The 15,914-nt window shown below is 49.7% G+C and overlaps 1 protein-coding gene and 1 long non-coding RNA gene across 2 annotated transcripts; both read left to right on the forward strand.

The window, feature by feature from the left end:
• Positions 1-781: 781 nt before the first annotated feature.
• LOC115651142 lies at positions 782-3,656 on the forward strand. Its single transcript, XR_004000318.1, has 4 exons — positions 782-2,290; positions 2,470-2,542; positions 2,931-3,096; positions 3,515-3,656. It is a non-coding gene; the product is annotated as an uncharacterized LOC115651142 (long non-coding RNA).
• A 3,541-nt stretch (positions 3,657-7,197) lies between these two features.
• LOC115651339 (serine protease 27-like) lies at positions 7,198-14,705 on the forward strand. The gene is made up of 6 exons (XM_030562272.1): positions 7,198-7,255; positions 7,700-7,726; positions 10,745-10,907; positions 11,119-11,390; positions 13,791-13,960; positions 14,403-14,705. Exons 1-6 carry the CDS (start codon positions 7,198-7,200, stop codon positions 14,703-14,705), a joined length of 993 nt encoding a protein of 330 aa, XP_030418132.1.
• Positions 14,706-15,914: the final 1,209 nt, after the last annotated feature.

The raw sequence follows: 15,914 nt of genomic DNA on the forward strand, positions 1-15,914 counted from the left end.
TCCCGGATGGATCGCCCTGCGCCTGAATTCTCCCTGATTGGTCAAAATCTCCTCTTAGGGCAGTCCTATCGGGTCAAAACCCATCCTCATTGGTAGATGGCGGTCGGAGGAGTTCTTAGAGGGGTCACACGACCCACTTCTGGATGGGTCACCCCATCTCGGAACTCACCCTGATTGGTCAAATCTCCTCTCAGGGTGGTCCTTCTGGGATGAACCCCATCCTGATTGGTAGAGGGTGGTGGGAGGAGTTCTTAGAGGGGTCACATGACACACCTTGCTTCCAGTCATGTGGCCACCTTGACCCTGGACCCTCCATGGGGCAGATCTTCCGGTGACAGGTGGGAGGGACTAAGGGGTCAACGGGTAGGGCTTGGGAGGGTCAAGGGGAGGGGTTAGGGTTTGATTGATGGTGGCATTCCTGATAAATACCAAGATTACATGGGTACCTTAGAAAGAAATGTGGACTCGTTACTTCCAGACCGGGACTATGACTGCCCTATTGACCTACCACCTTGGTTGAAAGTTGCTTTTCCCTGTATTTACGCATTGTTGGGACCAGAATTAGTGGATCTCCCTGCGTACAGTCATGGAAACCGGTCCTAAGAGCAGGCCCTTTTTGGGAAGAAGAAATGTGGGACTCTGCTACGCCTCTCTTTAGACAATCAGCTCCTGAACAAAGTGATCATTTGAAACCATTACCCTCTGCTGTGAATCCCACAATTTTTGGCTATCAGGAAATCTGCAAAGGGTTTCATCAAACTTCATCTGCAAGGATTTCCAATCTCACGCTCGTTTGGGCAAGGGACAAATGGAAGACAGACTTCAAAACACACGATGGACATTTTAACGGTCTGATATGCTATTTGAGCTAACTAACGGTCCCCTGACCTTGCAACACTTCATCAGTGATGTATTTGGGGACAGTGTCATCTATTCGGGTGACATACATCTCTTTCTGGAGAACCCAGAGCAGCACACGCAGCACATCCGAACCTGGAGAGTTTTCGGCAGCGTGGTCTCAACACAGAACTGGAAAAGCGGAACCTCCAGCCAACTCCCCACAGAGTTTTTGGGGTACATCCTCTCCCCAGAAGATGTTACGGTTGATCCAAATAAGGTGGAAGCCATTCATCAATGGGGTGAAGTTTGAAGTCCTCAAGACGTGCAGCGCTTCCTAGACTTCACTCATCCTGTGAAATGGAGACGTGCTGGCTCTCAGGGATGCTTAGACGGAAAACCACGCACCCCACACAGAGGTTGGAACCACTCACTCCCCGGTTGTCCTGAGGAGCCATGATTTCTCCAGGAGCTGGGTAAAGGGCACCGGGATCAGTCTGTCAAAGGTAGGGGAGGATCGGGTGAGGAGAGGGTCTGAGACGAGGAGTGTTGGCTAGGCTCTGTATTTGGGCTTGGCAGGGATCGCGAGAAGGGACAGGGCTGTTAGAGGGCAATATGAGGTGCGAGGGGGGTCGGAGATGGGAGCAAGGCCTGAAAAGTTCAGCTACTTTAGATCAACTGTGCCAGAGAATCACTGGTTGAAGTGACTGAAAGCTCTGACCTGGGGCTGGCTAAAATCCTCCTCCTCAGATGGGAACATCCCAAGAGTCTGCAGAAGCTCAGCCTCTGAGGTGAACGTTGTGGCCCTAACCTCTCTTTGCTCTGTACCTCACAGGATTCCAGCCGGCTGTTCCAATCCAGGAGGAAAACTGTGCCACTGAAGTCTCCCAGCACCTGTGCAGTGAAGTGCCACTTAACCCTGCTGTGATGCACAGACCTTGCCTTGGCTGTCTGCACAGGGCTGGATTTCACCCCTTCGGAGTGTAAGGAAATAATTGGCTGAAGGCCTTTTTCTTTTTGGACGTCTGTCTAGTGGGAAAGAACCATGGGGATTTGTAACCTGTTTCGCTCCCATGCCTGGTGCTTCAATGATGCAGAGATGTGCTGATGCATTGGCTGATTTCCTCACCTTTTAATCTACTCTCTTCTTCTCTTTTAACAGGTATTCTAAGGCCCCCTCGTGCTTCATATGGGCATTCTTGGGGGTGCAGATTGCATCAGACCTGCACCTGAATAAATAATAGGGAATGAAAGTTCTGCTGCCAAATTCTCAGAAACCTTCCTCTGCAATGTAGGATTGGGATTTTGTTTTGAATTGATTTTTTTTAAAAAAGTGCTGAGCAGATGCTACCCTGTAAGAAGAGGAAACAGAAGCAAAAACTGACAGACTGTTACTGAAACCAATGAACAGCTGCAGAGAGTGGAGACCCTTCAAAGCAAACAAATGAATACTGTGAGTAAATAACCTGAAAGCAAGTGGGGAAGAAAACCTCATCTGGGTAATTGTGGCTCTTGGGAGAGAAATCAGGTTCCTGGTATGTAGCCTGGCTGAGATCATCCCTTTTCCCTGGATCCCAGATCCCCTGGGATTCAAATGTCATTCTCTGTGTGGTGTCCTTGTTTTATTACTAGGAAAAGGATCCCCAAAGGAGGTGTAAGGATCCAGGACTCTAATGTCTGCCAGAAGCTTCAGCCACCTTCACAGGTAGAAGTCACTGTCTTTCCTACAATGCCACTAGTGCTCTTCCTGCTCTCCAGGTCTGCTCCCTCCAGTAGGCCAGAGACACCCCTTAACTCCCTGAGTCCTGATATCCTGCCATTCAAGGGGCTGGGGGTTTGTATTGCCCCCACCCCCACCACCAGAGACTTTTCCTGTGGGAATCTCCCTAGAGCAGGGGAGAAATCAGTTCTTCCATTAGAACCAGTCTGCTCAGTAAATTCACCCACACTGATCTCGTCTCAGCTGCTTTGTTTATCCGAGATTAGTGGTATCTTTGGAAAACTCTTAGCGTGTCAGGGTGTCAGGTGGAGCAGGGGATGCAGGAGCTCCAGCAGATTCCCTGAAGAACATCACCCTGTCTTTCTCTGGTCAGGTTAGAGCTCGCCCGTCCATTGCGGAGGTGAAGACCGGATGGGAGCTTCTGGATTGACGTTGATGTGCCATGTCCTTGTGTGGATGAAGGACCTACATCTCAGGGATGGCCAGCAGCAGATGTAACACGTGTGTCCAGGAATGGGCTAAATAACCTACATTGAGAGGTAAGTAAAACCGTCGCCACATGTAGACATCACAGGAATTGGTGGGGATTGACCCAGGGTCCTTCAGCACAAGCCCCTCTCACTCACTGTCAACAAATCCAACTCCACACACTAGACCACACCCCATTCCAGAGCCCCAGAACCCAGGAGCCCTGATTCTCAGACCCAGGCCTCACTTCACTAGGCCAAACCTCCCATTCTGGGCACTGTAGAAGGGACAATTGGCAACCCCCCACCTTCCATTTCCCCTGTCAGAGACTGCAGCCATGAGTGGCAAGTGAACGAGCTGAGATCTCCCCTGTGGGAATCCGAGGGGCTGCACATTTGGGGTTTCACAGGGACGGCCTCTGGCAGCCATTGACAGAGTGTTCCTGGGAGGAGATTTTCCATCTCTAACAACGGGTTTCTGTTCCCCCAGATCTCAGCTGCTCAGCAGAATGCGAGAGAGCCGAGTGCTGATGGGCTAGAAGGGTCCCAGGAGTCGCTGTGCAACAGGGGCAGGGTCTGCAGTCACCATGGGCCACATCCTGCGCTCCAGACAACCCAGGCTGTTTCCCTGGATTGCAAAGGGGACTTTAGCTTGGGGAATCAGGTTGCTGGTGCCTGTGTCCACAGCTGGGATGTTTTCATGAGGCTACTCGATGGTCCATGAAGCGCCATGCAAGCAAGGGGAGAATGGACATTAGAGAGTGAGGCCAGGGCCTTTGCGGGGCTGCTGCAGTCAAACATCCACAGCCAGAAGAGAGACGATGGGAAACTCGCTTCGATGGCTGGCCACAGCCACAGCAGCTGTCTCAGAAAGCTCTGCTCATGCTCCAGCCAACAGAGGCAGGACAAAGAGCCACACAGGGAGAGCCTGGGTTGCAATTAGCAAGACGTGTTTTTTTCAGTGGATTATGCTTCCCTGACCATCTATTTCCTGCAATGTGCACATCCAGCCTCCCTGGCTGACCTCAGTAGGAATTAGGTTCTCCGTGCCCACAGGACAGAGCTGGCCTTACCATGAGGCGAACTGAGGCGGCTGCCGCAGGTGCCAGACTGTGGGAGGATGCGGCTAGGACCCAAAGTGTAGAAAATTGTGTCTGGTGCTGGTGCATATGTTTTCTCTCTGCTCGAGACGCACAGAGATGTGGAGTGCTGTGCTGCAGGAGGGGGGGCACAAGAGACATAACAGGCAGGCAGGGCCGGTGCAAGGATATTTTGCGCCCTAGGTGAAACTTCCACCTTGCACCCTCTCCCCCACCTCCGCTCTCCCCAGAGCATCGCTTATTATAAACTTTCAGAAATGAATACTGCATAATGTGGCCTTGGTCATTAGAATTAATACACGTTCGGCTTGAAAACATATTAATTTCATTAGTTAGTCGACATATTGAATAAAAATAAAGGAATAACCTGACAGTGTTGAGATTGTTGTTTTCACTTTGCACAGCGTAGCCTGGCTCTTAACATAAATCACATACATTATACACAATGCACTGTCCCTTCCTTTCTTCCTTCTTCCATATCAAAGTCTGCCACATTTTATTCTACCTGTAGAGTATCCAATTATTGTTTTTAATAAAGATTATAAAATTAGAGCCCTGCATGGGGTCAAGTATCAGAGGGTCGCCGTGTTAGTCTGTATCCACAAAAACAACAAACTTGTTGGACTAGGACTGACCTGGGGATAGGGGCTGCAGGGGAACAGACCAATGGGGGATACTGGGATAGGCTGAGTCGCTGAGAAGCCTGCCTGGAAAGGTTAACTGCCAGCAGGGGTCACAGCAAGCAGCGCAGCAGAGAGAGTGCCGGCGTATGCACCTCTCTGGCCAGGTCACCATACGAGTTGCCCCCTTTGGGGGGTATCTCAGTCCCTCTTGACAAATGGGCTCAGGCAGTCTTCCTGCTCACGTCCTTGCTGGTGGCTTCATCACTGGCTGGTCTGGGGACCGGGGATCACCCTCTACCCTGGGTCCCAGCCCAGGGACCCTCTCATTAGCAGCCCAGGTGCAACCTTCTCCACTCCTCACGGCTTTTCCTCTGAGCCTTGCCTACCTCTCTGGCTCTCCCCTTCTCTGGGCATGGCAAGCCAAGTCACACTCCCTCTTCTCAGGGAGTGACTGGAAACTCCCTCCCTCCCAACCCTTCTGTTGCCAGCTTCCTGGCTTATATAGGTCCTGCCTCTTCCTGCCCAAAGGAGCCTGTTCTACTTAAATCCCTGTTCCCTGGCTCCTTCTCCAGGTGCATCCTGGGCAGTTAATTGGCCCACTCAGCCATCTTAACCCTGCCAGGCAGTGTGCAGGGTGAACTCCCCATCACAGGACAAATATTTAACAATGGGCTGTGACGTTATCTGATTATAATATAACCTTATAGACCATTGTTGCAATCACTGTTAAATATTTGCAGTAAATCTTGTGCAAAGGTTGTCAAGGAAGGTGTCTATGAAAAGGTTATAATTTGCTGGTTATGATTATGCTAGCTGAATGCATGTATCACTTTTGTATTTGAAGTTGTAAGTACTGGCGCTATACCTGGACTTCAAATGTTTACTCCTTGGGTAATGCCACAAGGTAACACTCAGCACATCTTGGAGGAACTGTTCAAATTAAGCGGTTCATGAAGAAACACTTGTTTGACAATAGACCATGGAAGATGCCCGTCTATACTGAGTGGACTGTCATGTAAACATGCTGTCTGGAGTGTAGGTAATGGCTTCCTGCAATGGCTGAGGGAAATTGGGCATGAACAAGTGACTGGCCCATGTCTCTCCAAACTCCATCTTGTTGCTGTAATTTTCAATCCTGCTTCTTGCCTCTGGAGGAACTTTACTACAAACTGAACGATGGACTGAATGACCCATCCAAGCTGTGGATGCGCTCCAGAGACTTAATTTAGTCCAGCAATTTATTCCATCACTACTACAAGCCTGAACCAAGAACTTTGCCGTTGCCGTATGTGATTGAATCCTTCAACCAGTTTTCTTTCTTTCTTTCAACTTCTGGTTTTTAGATGCTAAAGGATTGGCACCAGTGTGATTTTTGGGTAAGATCTAAGTTATATATTGACCTGGGTGTGGGGCTGTTCCTTTGGGATCAGAAGAACCTATTATTTGTTTAGATTGATTGTAAAGAACCGCTCATCTCTGAATCCAGCGGTTTCGGTGGTGATATAAGAACTGAAATGCCTTTGTTTTCTTGTTAGCCAGCCTGGTGAAACAGGAATTTGCTTTTGTGGCTGGTTTGGTCTATCTTAGAATGACCTCCAGTTCTGGGTTGTGTTTGCCCTATTTCATCCTCAGTTTGGCATTCTTAGTTGTGACCCACTAAGGCTTCGTTACAGTTTAATTGGCCCACTCAGCCATCTGAACCTCGCCAGGCCCTGTGCAGAGTGAACTCCCCATCATAGGAGCAAATATTTAATAAAGACCTCTTCAATCTAGCACACAAAGGTCTACCATGATCCAATGGCTGGAGATAAGGTGTAAAATTTTTAATGGTGAGAGTAATTAACCACTGAAAGAATTTACTAAGGGCCATGGTAGGTTCTTCCTCATTGACAATTTTAAATCAAGACTGGTAGTTTTTCTAAAAGATCTGCTCCAGGAGTTATTTGAGGGCCATTCTCTGGCCTGTGTTATACAAGGGGTCAGACTGATCTCAGCGGTGCCTTCTTACCTTAGAATCTGTGAACCCCCCTGATAACCGTACCCCCATTGCAGCTTTAGCTTTGCCGGGGCACTGTCCTTGGCCAGCTGTTCTTGGCACATTCAATTGCTAATGAAACAGAGAAGAGAAAATCGCCAGGCACCTCCTCATGTTATCCTTGGCCATTGCGAGTTTTTGTTTGGTTTTTCAGTCTGCCTCTCGTGGGGCACTTACAGGCAGACCAGAACGAAAACTGTCATGCCTTGCTCGCGTGCTGAATTTCGAAGCATTTGTTTCCTTGAGCAGCTCATTGTGGGATCAGTCATATCTGTTCTCCCTAGCTCTGGGAGGGCGGAGGCAGGAGCTGAGTCTATAAAACCCTGTCCAGGCGTGTTCATTCCCCAGAGAGGCTTTGGTCGGAGAGATGGAGGCAGCTAGTTTTAGCTAAGACGGGACCAGGTGAGGCTGGATCATGGGACATCTCAGCTCCCCACTGGCCATAGCGCTGCTGGCAACGAGCCTGGCTCAGGGTGAGTGTGGGGTGGAGGTGGGGTGGGAGATGGGGCCCTACCTCCCATGGGGAGGGGAGAGAAAAACTGGCTTGTTGTGGAGGGAATTGGGCTAGTGAAGAAGAGGTGGATCCAATCCCTTTGCCATTCATGGAACCTCCCCTCCCCATCTAGCCCCTATTTCTGCATTCACTCCTGAGCTTCCCCCTTCAGACCACTTCTTGTTGTTGACTCTGGAACCTACAGATGATGAGTTGAATAGCAATGCTCCTAAGATGTGTAACTCTTGCTGTGGATAGCAAGGCTGTTTCAGGAGAGTGAGTGGAGCCAGAGAACCGTAGGTGAAGCTACTTGGACCCATTCTCTCAGAGACCCTGTGCAGACTGTGTATAATGTACAGCAATGACTGTGTTTCACTCCCCCCGCCCTTCACACATTAATATCTGTGACTCTTTTCCTCCCTAGGTGCCCAGGGGAGTCAGAATCAGGCAGGTAAGACACTCACAGGAAAATGCCATCTTTGCCTGCCGTGGGCATGTGGAATGAGAATGAGGCTGGGAGCCAAGGCTACTGCGTCCTATCCCAGTCATGGGGCTGGAGAAAGGCATAGTTAGAACAGGGTTGATAAATTGGTATTATCAGGGTTCCCGGTAAGGGTTAAGGTTATTTTGGGGTTAAGGTTATCGTTGGGTTAGGGTTAAGGGTATCATTGGGTGAAGGTTATCATTGCGGTTATGAGAACGTTTATAATGGGGGGTTAGGGTTGAAATATGGGCTTTCTTGTTTGCTTGCTTTTCCACAGAGTGGCAGAACCAGGGTGAGTTAAAGTTTTACCAGGACAGCTTGTGAAAATTCAATTTTCTTATGTAAATAACACTTTTACCTTTAAATGCCCTGGGGCTGTGCTTGTGAATTGCGCGGGAACCCAGGTGTTCTGGTTGCATTCCACCTCCCAGAATTAGTCTGTGATTTCTATGGGATGCAGAGTTCTCTCTCTCTGGCTTCTAGGCCCCCTCATAATACCTCAGCATAACCCTCATGATAACTCTATACCCATTCTAACCTATCGTAACCTTAACCCTAACACCATGATACCCTTAATCTTAATCCCACAATAACCTTAAATGCATGATAACTGTATCTTTACCGCCGCGAGAACCTTAATCTAAAATCCATGGGAGCCTCAACCTCATAATAATCCCAGCCCTGCCCGCTCTTTCTTCACTCCCTAAGAGCTTAGAACATATCAATACCCAAACTCACCCAGCCACGTACTGGCAAGGACATTATATCTGAGGCCAGCCAGTGACAGTGAAAGGGGCTTGTGAGATCTCTGTTAAAAGCTAAGTTTGAGCTGATTGCCGTGGTTATTGCGAGACTTATGTGCATGGAATTAGGTTTACGTAGGATGTTGTGCTCCAAATCTGATGGGGAGTCTGAAAACTGAGCAGCCACGGAGATTGCCTCTCGTCACTGGTTGGATGGGATGTGGGTTGGAGATTTAAAAAGACAATTGATTCACTGGAGAATCTTGGAAGACGGGGATTGTGATGTTCCCCTGGTGTTATGTGGACTGGTGATCTGCTAGTTCACTCAAATCCTTAACCCTGGGAGCAGCCTCACCCTGCTCTGCTGTGAAAGCCCCCACTCCTGGGCTGGTCATGCGTAGCCTCTGGCACGTCAGCTGCCCCTTGGATTGTGTAACCGAATGACACTAGCCAATATCTCTGGTCCCAGACACAATCCTAGGAACCTCTGTCTAGTTATGCCCACTGGCTGCTGCAAGCTTATATGAGTTTGTCATTTTAACAAAGAAATGTATATGTACCTGGCTTGTTATCCCAAGGGGAGTCTCTGACATGCTTCAAACCAAATGCACTGCTTCAGGTAGAACAAACAAATTTATTAACTACAAAGACAGATTTTACATGATTATAAGTCAAAGCACAAGAAGTCAGATTTGGTCAAATGGAATAAAATAAAAAATGTGTTCTAAGCTGATCTTAACACTTTCAGTGCCCTTAGAAACTTAGATGCTTCTCACCGCTTAGATGCTGGTTGCCCTTCAGTCAGGTTCTACCCTTTGGTCAGCGCTTCAGTCGCTTGGTGGTGGTGTCTGTAGACGGAGGTGGAAGAGAGAGGAAGAGCCTGGCAAATGTCTCTCCCTTTTATTGTGTCCTTTCTTCCCTCTTGGCTTTGCCCCCCCCCTTCAGAGTCAGGTGAGCATTACCTTGTCGCAGTTCCAAACTGATCAAAGGAAGGGGGGTGACTCACTCAAGAATCCAACAGATCCTTTGTTGCTGCCTAGGCCAGTGTCCTTTGTTCCTGTGAGGCTGGGCTGGGTTTGTCCCATCCATGCCCTGATGAGGTGTGAACTGCCCCTCTGCTCCTGGAGAGTTTTGCCTGGGCCTGCTTTAAGCCATGAGGACACATTTTCAGCCCCATAACTATATACATGAAATTACAGCATATAACATCACTATAGCATTACTGTAACAACAATTACTATAACAACAATGCTCAAGTCTGACATGACCAACTTGACATTGGATACCACACAATGATATAAGGATGAACATGGGAGTGCAGGGTGTTCCCCCGAGATACAGAACGTCACAGGGACCTTGTGACTGGATAAGAGCAAAAGGTTGGTCCATGACAGTGGAACCGGGTGTGGGTTGTATCCCAGCTTTATGGGCTGGACAAGGGCTGGAAGAACTAAACATTGGATGAGAAACACCCTATCAGACAGGACAGCACCTTGCTAACAGGTACAGGCCCTAGACTGTGTTTTGTGGTTTTCTTCTGCCTGTGACCTTACATTTCCACGTTCTGTTCCTTGCCTTTAGTTTGAATCCCTGCCTCAACCTCTGCTAAATAAACTTCAGCTTGGTCTTAGCATAGACATGTCTAGGTGCCAGGAGCTAAGGAGAGGGTTGAACCGAGGGGAAAGCAGGGTGCTGGGGAGTGCTGTTTCCATGGAGGCAGCGGATCGCTGTGCATTGCGGGTGCGCAGAAGACAGGGCACTGGGCACAGGAGTGTAACGGAGTCGGGTGTGTAAAGTGCTGCCTGCAGAGGGGTAGAGCAGGGCTCATGGAGCACCTGGGATGCCAGCAGCTGGTGGCTGGGAGGGTTTCCCCTGGTGGGAACAGACTTGCCTCCCTCCTGCTGGGAGCAGGGGGTTACCACAGAAAGTGTCACAGTGCTCGTGGGAGTTAGAATCAGGCAGGTAAAGTGCCCAAAGCAAAACAGTAGCATTAGCTGCCATGACGTGCAACCCGCGTGTGGCTACAAGCCAGGACTCACGGGTTCTAGCCTCAGCTCTTGGAAGGGAGGGGGGTGGAGGGTTACAGCAGGTGCGTTGGGACTCAGGACTCCTGGGTTCTTTCCCAGGCTCTGGGAGGGGAACAGTTGCTCTCTTATCATCAGAGAACACTTATAATTATTTATACTCTCCCCATTTTAGCTCCCTTGCCTGGGGATAATGCATTTCCCTCTTTTCTTCTCAGCCTGTGGCAAGCCGTTGGTCTCAGGGCGCATCTTGAATGGTCAAGATGCCAAGGCCGGGGCCTGGCCCTGGCAGGTCAGCGTACAGAGATACGGCTCTCACATCTGCGGCGGTTCGCTCATCTCCGAGAGCTGGGTGCTGTCAGCAGCTCATTGCTTTGCTGAGTGAGTATCCCAGGCAGGGCAGAGACAGTGACTGCGGCTGTTCTGGAAAGACTCCCGCTCCCTCTCCACTGGCTTCCTATTGTGCAGCATCGCTGTGTGGCTGTTCCCCAGCCGCTCCACCCCAGAGCCAGCTGTATCTCAGCGCCAGGCGAGCTGTCCTTGTGAGGCATTGCTGGGCGGCTTTTCCCTAATCAGATTTTCTTGCATCCAGGTCTGCAGCCAATTCATCATATCGGGTGCAGCTGGGTGAAAACAGGATTGTCCGTGAGACCCCAACCCAGACGTTCTCATCGGTGAAGCGGGTCGTCCCCCATCCCAATTACAACAGTAGCACTTTCCTTGCCGACATCGCCCTGGTGGAGCTGGAGAAGCCAATTGCGTTCACGGCCTCCATCAGCCCCGTGTGCCTGCTCGACGCCTCCGTCCGTGTGCCTGCTGGAGACGCCTGCTGGGTGACTGGCTGGGGGAACATTCACCCCGAAGGTGAGGCACACTCGTAGCTGTTAGAGAGGGGAAGGACAGGGGAAAGACCCAGCACCGGGTGAAGGTTACGGGCGGGGTGATTGTAACCTCATCGGTACACAGATGGACTGAGTGTTACACAGTTACATGGTTCCATGGTTATACAGGCACAGTTGTGCGGTTACAGAGTTATAAGGTCGGGAGCTGATAGAGTTCTTTACAATCACGAATGGGAGAAAGCAAATGGGGAAGTGTTATTTACCCCTTCAGATAACACAGGAGCCAGTGGTCACCCAATGAAAACAACAGGCAGCAGGTTTGAAAAAACAAACCAAAGGGAGTATTTCTTCACACAACACACAGTCAACCTGTGGAACTCCTTGCCAGAGGATGTTGTGAAGGCCAAAAGTTCAAACAAGAACTAGATAAGTTCAGAGAGGATAGGTCCATCCATGGCTATTAGCCAGGATGGGCAGGGATGCAAACCCATGCTGTGGGGGTACCTAAGCCTCTCACTGCCAAAAGCTGGGACCTGACAACAGGTGATGGGTCACTCAAAATGGTCCTGTTCTGTTCATTCCCTCTGAATGGCACCAGCCACTGTCAGAAGACAGGATACTGGTATAGGTGGAGCCAGTATGGCCGTTCTTATGTTCTTATGTTTAAACAGCCACAGTTGTACAGGTCCTCAGTTATATAGATATACAAGTATGGTTGTACAACCACAGTTTTGTGTTTATACAGGTACAGTTGTATCATTATATTGTTATACAGCGATAATTATATGGTTATACAGGTTAACAGTTGTACAGCCACACAGTTATGCAGGCGCCATTCTACATGGGCCTGGAAGGGTTTGATTTTTGTCAGTCAGTGTTGGTTTCACCCTACACTGATGAAAAAATATTTCCATTGGTAATCACTGAAATTTACAGGCAGGCAAAGGAAGAGACATGCTATTTAAGAATGTATTAGAGTTTGATTTAAGGATATTTACTTGGCTTTTTTTGACATAGGGATACTGACAATTTGCATTTTAATTTTCATACAACTTTGATTCTTTGAATCTCAGTCTCTGCGGTCATTAAATTATTATTGCCTGGCCTGACCCCATGTTCTTCCACAGCTGTGAAAATTGAAATCAACAAAATGAAAAAACAAACAAACCTTAAATCCATAATTTTGTGAAAATTTAAATGGATGAAAATAAAAATAACCCTTAAAAAGAAACATCAATAATATCCATCCAGTTATAATAATTGGATTCTGCCAAGCCTAGTTATACAAAGACGCAGTTGTGCCTACAGCTTTATATGGTTAGACAGTGAGATAACCGCTGCTTTGTAATTATACAGGGACTAGGGACGACCCCTAGTTACTCCAGTACCTCAAGCCGTGTGGATGCTCTGATTTTGCTAGAAAGCACCAAAATGTTATCTTCACCATTTCAGAGCAGGTTTAAGCTAAACGAAAACTAGCCACTCTTGGAGCTGTCTGTTTCACTGTGTGTGTGTGTGTGTGTGTGTGTGTGTGTGTGTGTGTGTGTGTGTGTGTGTGTGTGTGTGTGTTCCTGGCGCAATGAATGGATGTTCATGAGTGTGCCCTAATGTGGGTTTCAAAGCACATCTGTGGGTGTAGTTGGCACCTGTATATTTACTGATGCTGGCTCCAGCCCAATAGGAAGCAGTGTCAGAGGTGGCCACCAGCTGGCACCCAGCAGTATCAGATCACACACCTAATTATATCTTCACGGCCATGTGATAAGCTGGCCTGGAACTGAGCAGCATCTGCTCAGAGATTTAAACCCATTGTATCAAAACAGGGCAAACTGTGTGTAGACAAGGCTCAAAATTTTCACATGTGCCCTACAGGCTTGAGTGTTAAAGGGGTTTAGGTATGTAAAGATTCAGATAGGCTCCAAATTGGGTTACTCAAACGTCGCTGTGCAGGTTTGGTGCCTAACTCCCATTGACTCTCCATTAGACTTAGGTTTGAAAGCTCCAGCTTTTGCAGATGCCTATGAGCTTTCCAGAATCCCACTGGGCACCTTCCTGCCCCTATTGGTGCCCGAATCCCTTTGACAATCTGGCCCCAAGTGGGGCTGCAAAGCTGAGCAGAGCAACACCTAAAGTATCTTTAAAATCTGGGTTGTTACCTTTAGCGTGAGTTAAACTGGCCGACTGCCCTACTCCCCCCCCAAACCCACACCCACACACGACCCTGCTCCCCTTCCAGAGCCAGGCATGGAAATCAGGAGATCTGACTTCCAGCCCCACCTGGTCTAACCCATTAGACCTGGTAGCTCTCCCCGCCCTGCCCCTCAGAGTTGGGAGCTTCTTATAGACCCTTAATGTGACAGGTTTTTATGTGACTTCTCCTCACGCCACTTGAGTCACCCAGCCCTCGGGCCTTTCATTTCAGCGAGTTCTTCTCTAGCGGAGACACTGCAGGAGCTGGAGGTGCTCACCATAGACACCACAATCTGCAACGATCGCTTCCGGGAAGCATTACAAAAGCCTACGGGTGACAACCCCATCAAAGAGGACATGATGTGTGCCGGGCACATGGAAGGCTATAAGGGGACGGCCCCGGTGAGATTCTCTGATTGAGATCGGGGATGGTTTGTGCTGGGTCTGGCACTGACCCAGGCGGATATTGCAAACCCCATAGTTCCTAGCACGTTCTCCCTGTTGACTTGGTGGTGTGTGTCGGGGGGACCCTCCAAACGGGCCCAGATGGAAGGGCTGAGCCCTGAGTTCATTCCCCAGTGTCTAGACAAGAGTATCGAGCCCAGAGAGTACAAAGTCAGCAGGGTCCATTAAATCATCCATTCTGACCCATATAACCCAGTCTACAATCTCACTGGGTTACCCCTTTACTGAGACCCAAGACTTGTGTCGGGATAAAGCATCTCCCAGAAAAGCAGCCACTGGGGATGTGAAGCCATCACGAGACGGAGAATCCAACACGGCCCTTGTGGATGATGGACACTGGTCCCCTTCCTTCCAACCCTATTTCTTTCCCTGTCTCTAGGGTGACTCTGGGGGACCCCTGGTGTGTGAGGAGGACAGGACCTGGTACCTTGCTGGGATTGTGAGCTGGTTACTGAAAACAACAGGGAACAGTGTTGCTGCTGGTTATCCCGGGGTCTACAACCGCCCGAATGTCCACAACGATTGGATCCAAGAGAATGTGCCTGGTGTGCGTTTCATGGTGGTGAACTTCACTCTGCACAGTGCCAGTCCCTCTACCACCATCACTATGAACAGTGCCGGACCCTCTGCCAGCATCCCCGAGGTACTTCTCCTCACTGTGCTTCTGTGGCTGACCCTGTGACCCCGGTCCTTGACTGGTTCCCCATCCCACACCAGCCCTTCCTCACCCTTGGTGCAGAGAGACCATGTCACCTCTGACACTAGACCACGGTATTCACACCCTACACACTATTGTAACTATCTTTGTGCAAAATGCACCTTGTGCGATATGATTTGAAAACTAATAACGCTCTGATCATTCATATCCTTGCGCGATGTACGTACACAAGGCTTGTTAAGGGTTAGGGACATACACTGCAATGGTCACTAAAACATGTTCAACCCAGGTGTGGCAGGTGGAGTTGTTAAACAGGTCTCTCCCAAAGCAAGAACTGTGTTTCGCTCCATTTCCTAAGCAGCACACAAACCCATTGAACTAAAAGGAGGGGAGGCAAAAACCTCACACCGAGAAGCAGGGGAGAAGACAGCCTGGTGTCTACACCCAGCAGGAGAGAGAAGATCGGGCTGGGTTTTACTTTTCCAAAGGATCCATTGCAAGGATTTACTGGGCTATAAAACAGGGGGGGCTGAACCTCAAGTGATCAGCTACCGAATTAACTGTCTGTTTACTATATTCCTGCATTAGAAGCGTGTACGGAGCGAGGCCTTTTCTGAGAGCCAGTGACATGCTCGTGATGACTGTCTTTGGGAAATGTCTGTAGTAACACTGTGGGGGAATTATGGACATTCATTGGGGTGACCAGATGCCCCATTTTCAAAGGGACAGTCCCTTATTTAGCCCTCCTGGAGGTGTCTCGACTTTTTCTTAAAAACGGGCAAGTTGTCCTGTGTTTTCTGACTTCCTCCCATCAGTACTGGCGGGTCCTGCTGCTGGCCGGATCTCTGCGTAGCCAGACGCCTACTTACCAGTGAGTGGGGGCGGTGTCCAGTGGCTGATGATGGGGGTGGGTTTGCAAGGCTTGTGGTGGGGCAAAGCTGCAGTGTGTGGAGCCGGTCGCTCCCCACGCTGGTCCATCAGCACAGCCCCAGGCCAGCAGGGCTCTGTCCCGTTTCCGGCTGGCCCAGGCTGCGCGCTGTGAGCTGTGGTGACTGGTGCATGCGGGGAGGCCCCAGGCGGTGGCATGTTACATGTTACCTCTGCTGCCCACACACAGCCCCTTTACGTGCCCCCCCTCTCGCTGTCCTCTCCCTGCTTTGCCCCTTCACCCCCCCTTTGCCCCACTGCTCCTCCGTAACCCCCAGCAGGGCCTGTCCCGCTCCCAGCGCCGTG

This window comes from Gopherus evgoodei, chromosome 4, assembly GCF_007399415.2.
Source record: "Gopherus evgoodei ecotype Sinaloan lineage chromosome 4, rGopEvg1_v1.p, whole genome shotgun sequence".
Lineage (NCBI taxonomy): Eukaryota > Metazoa > Chordata > Testudines > Testudinidae > Gopherus > Gopherus evgoodei.

Coding starts and splice junctions, on each gene's coding strand:
- LOC115651339 (XM_030562272.1), top strand. CDS start 7,198: ATGGGACATCTCAGCTCCCCACTGGCCATAGCGCTGCTGGCAACGAGC. Junction 7,256..7,699: donor GGCAACGAGCCTGGCTCAGG/GTGAGTGTGGGG, acceptor TTTCCTCCCTAG/GTGCCCAGGGGAGTCAGAAT. Junction 11,391..13,790: donor GGGGAACATTCACCCCGAAG/GTGAGGCACACT, acceptor CTTTCATTTCAG/CGAGTTCTTCTCTAGCGGAG.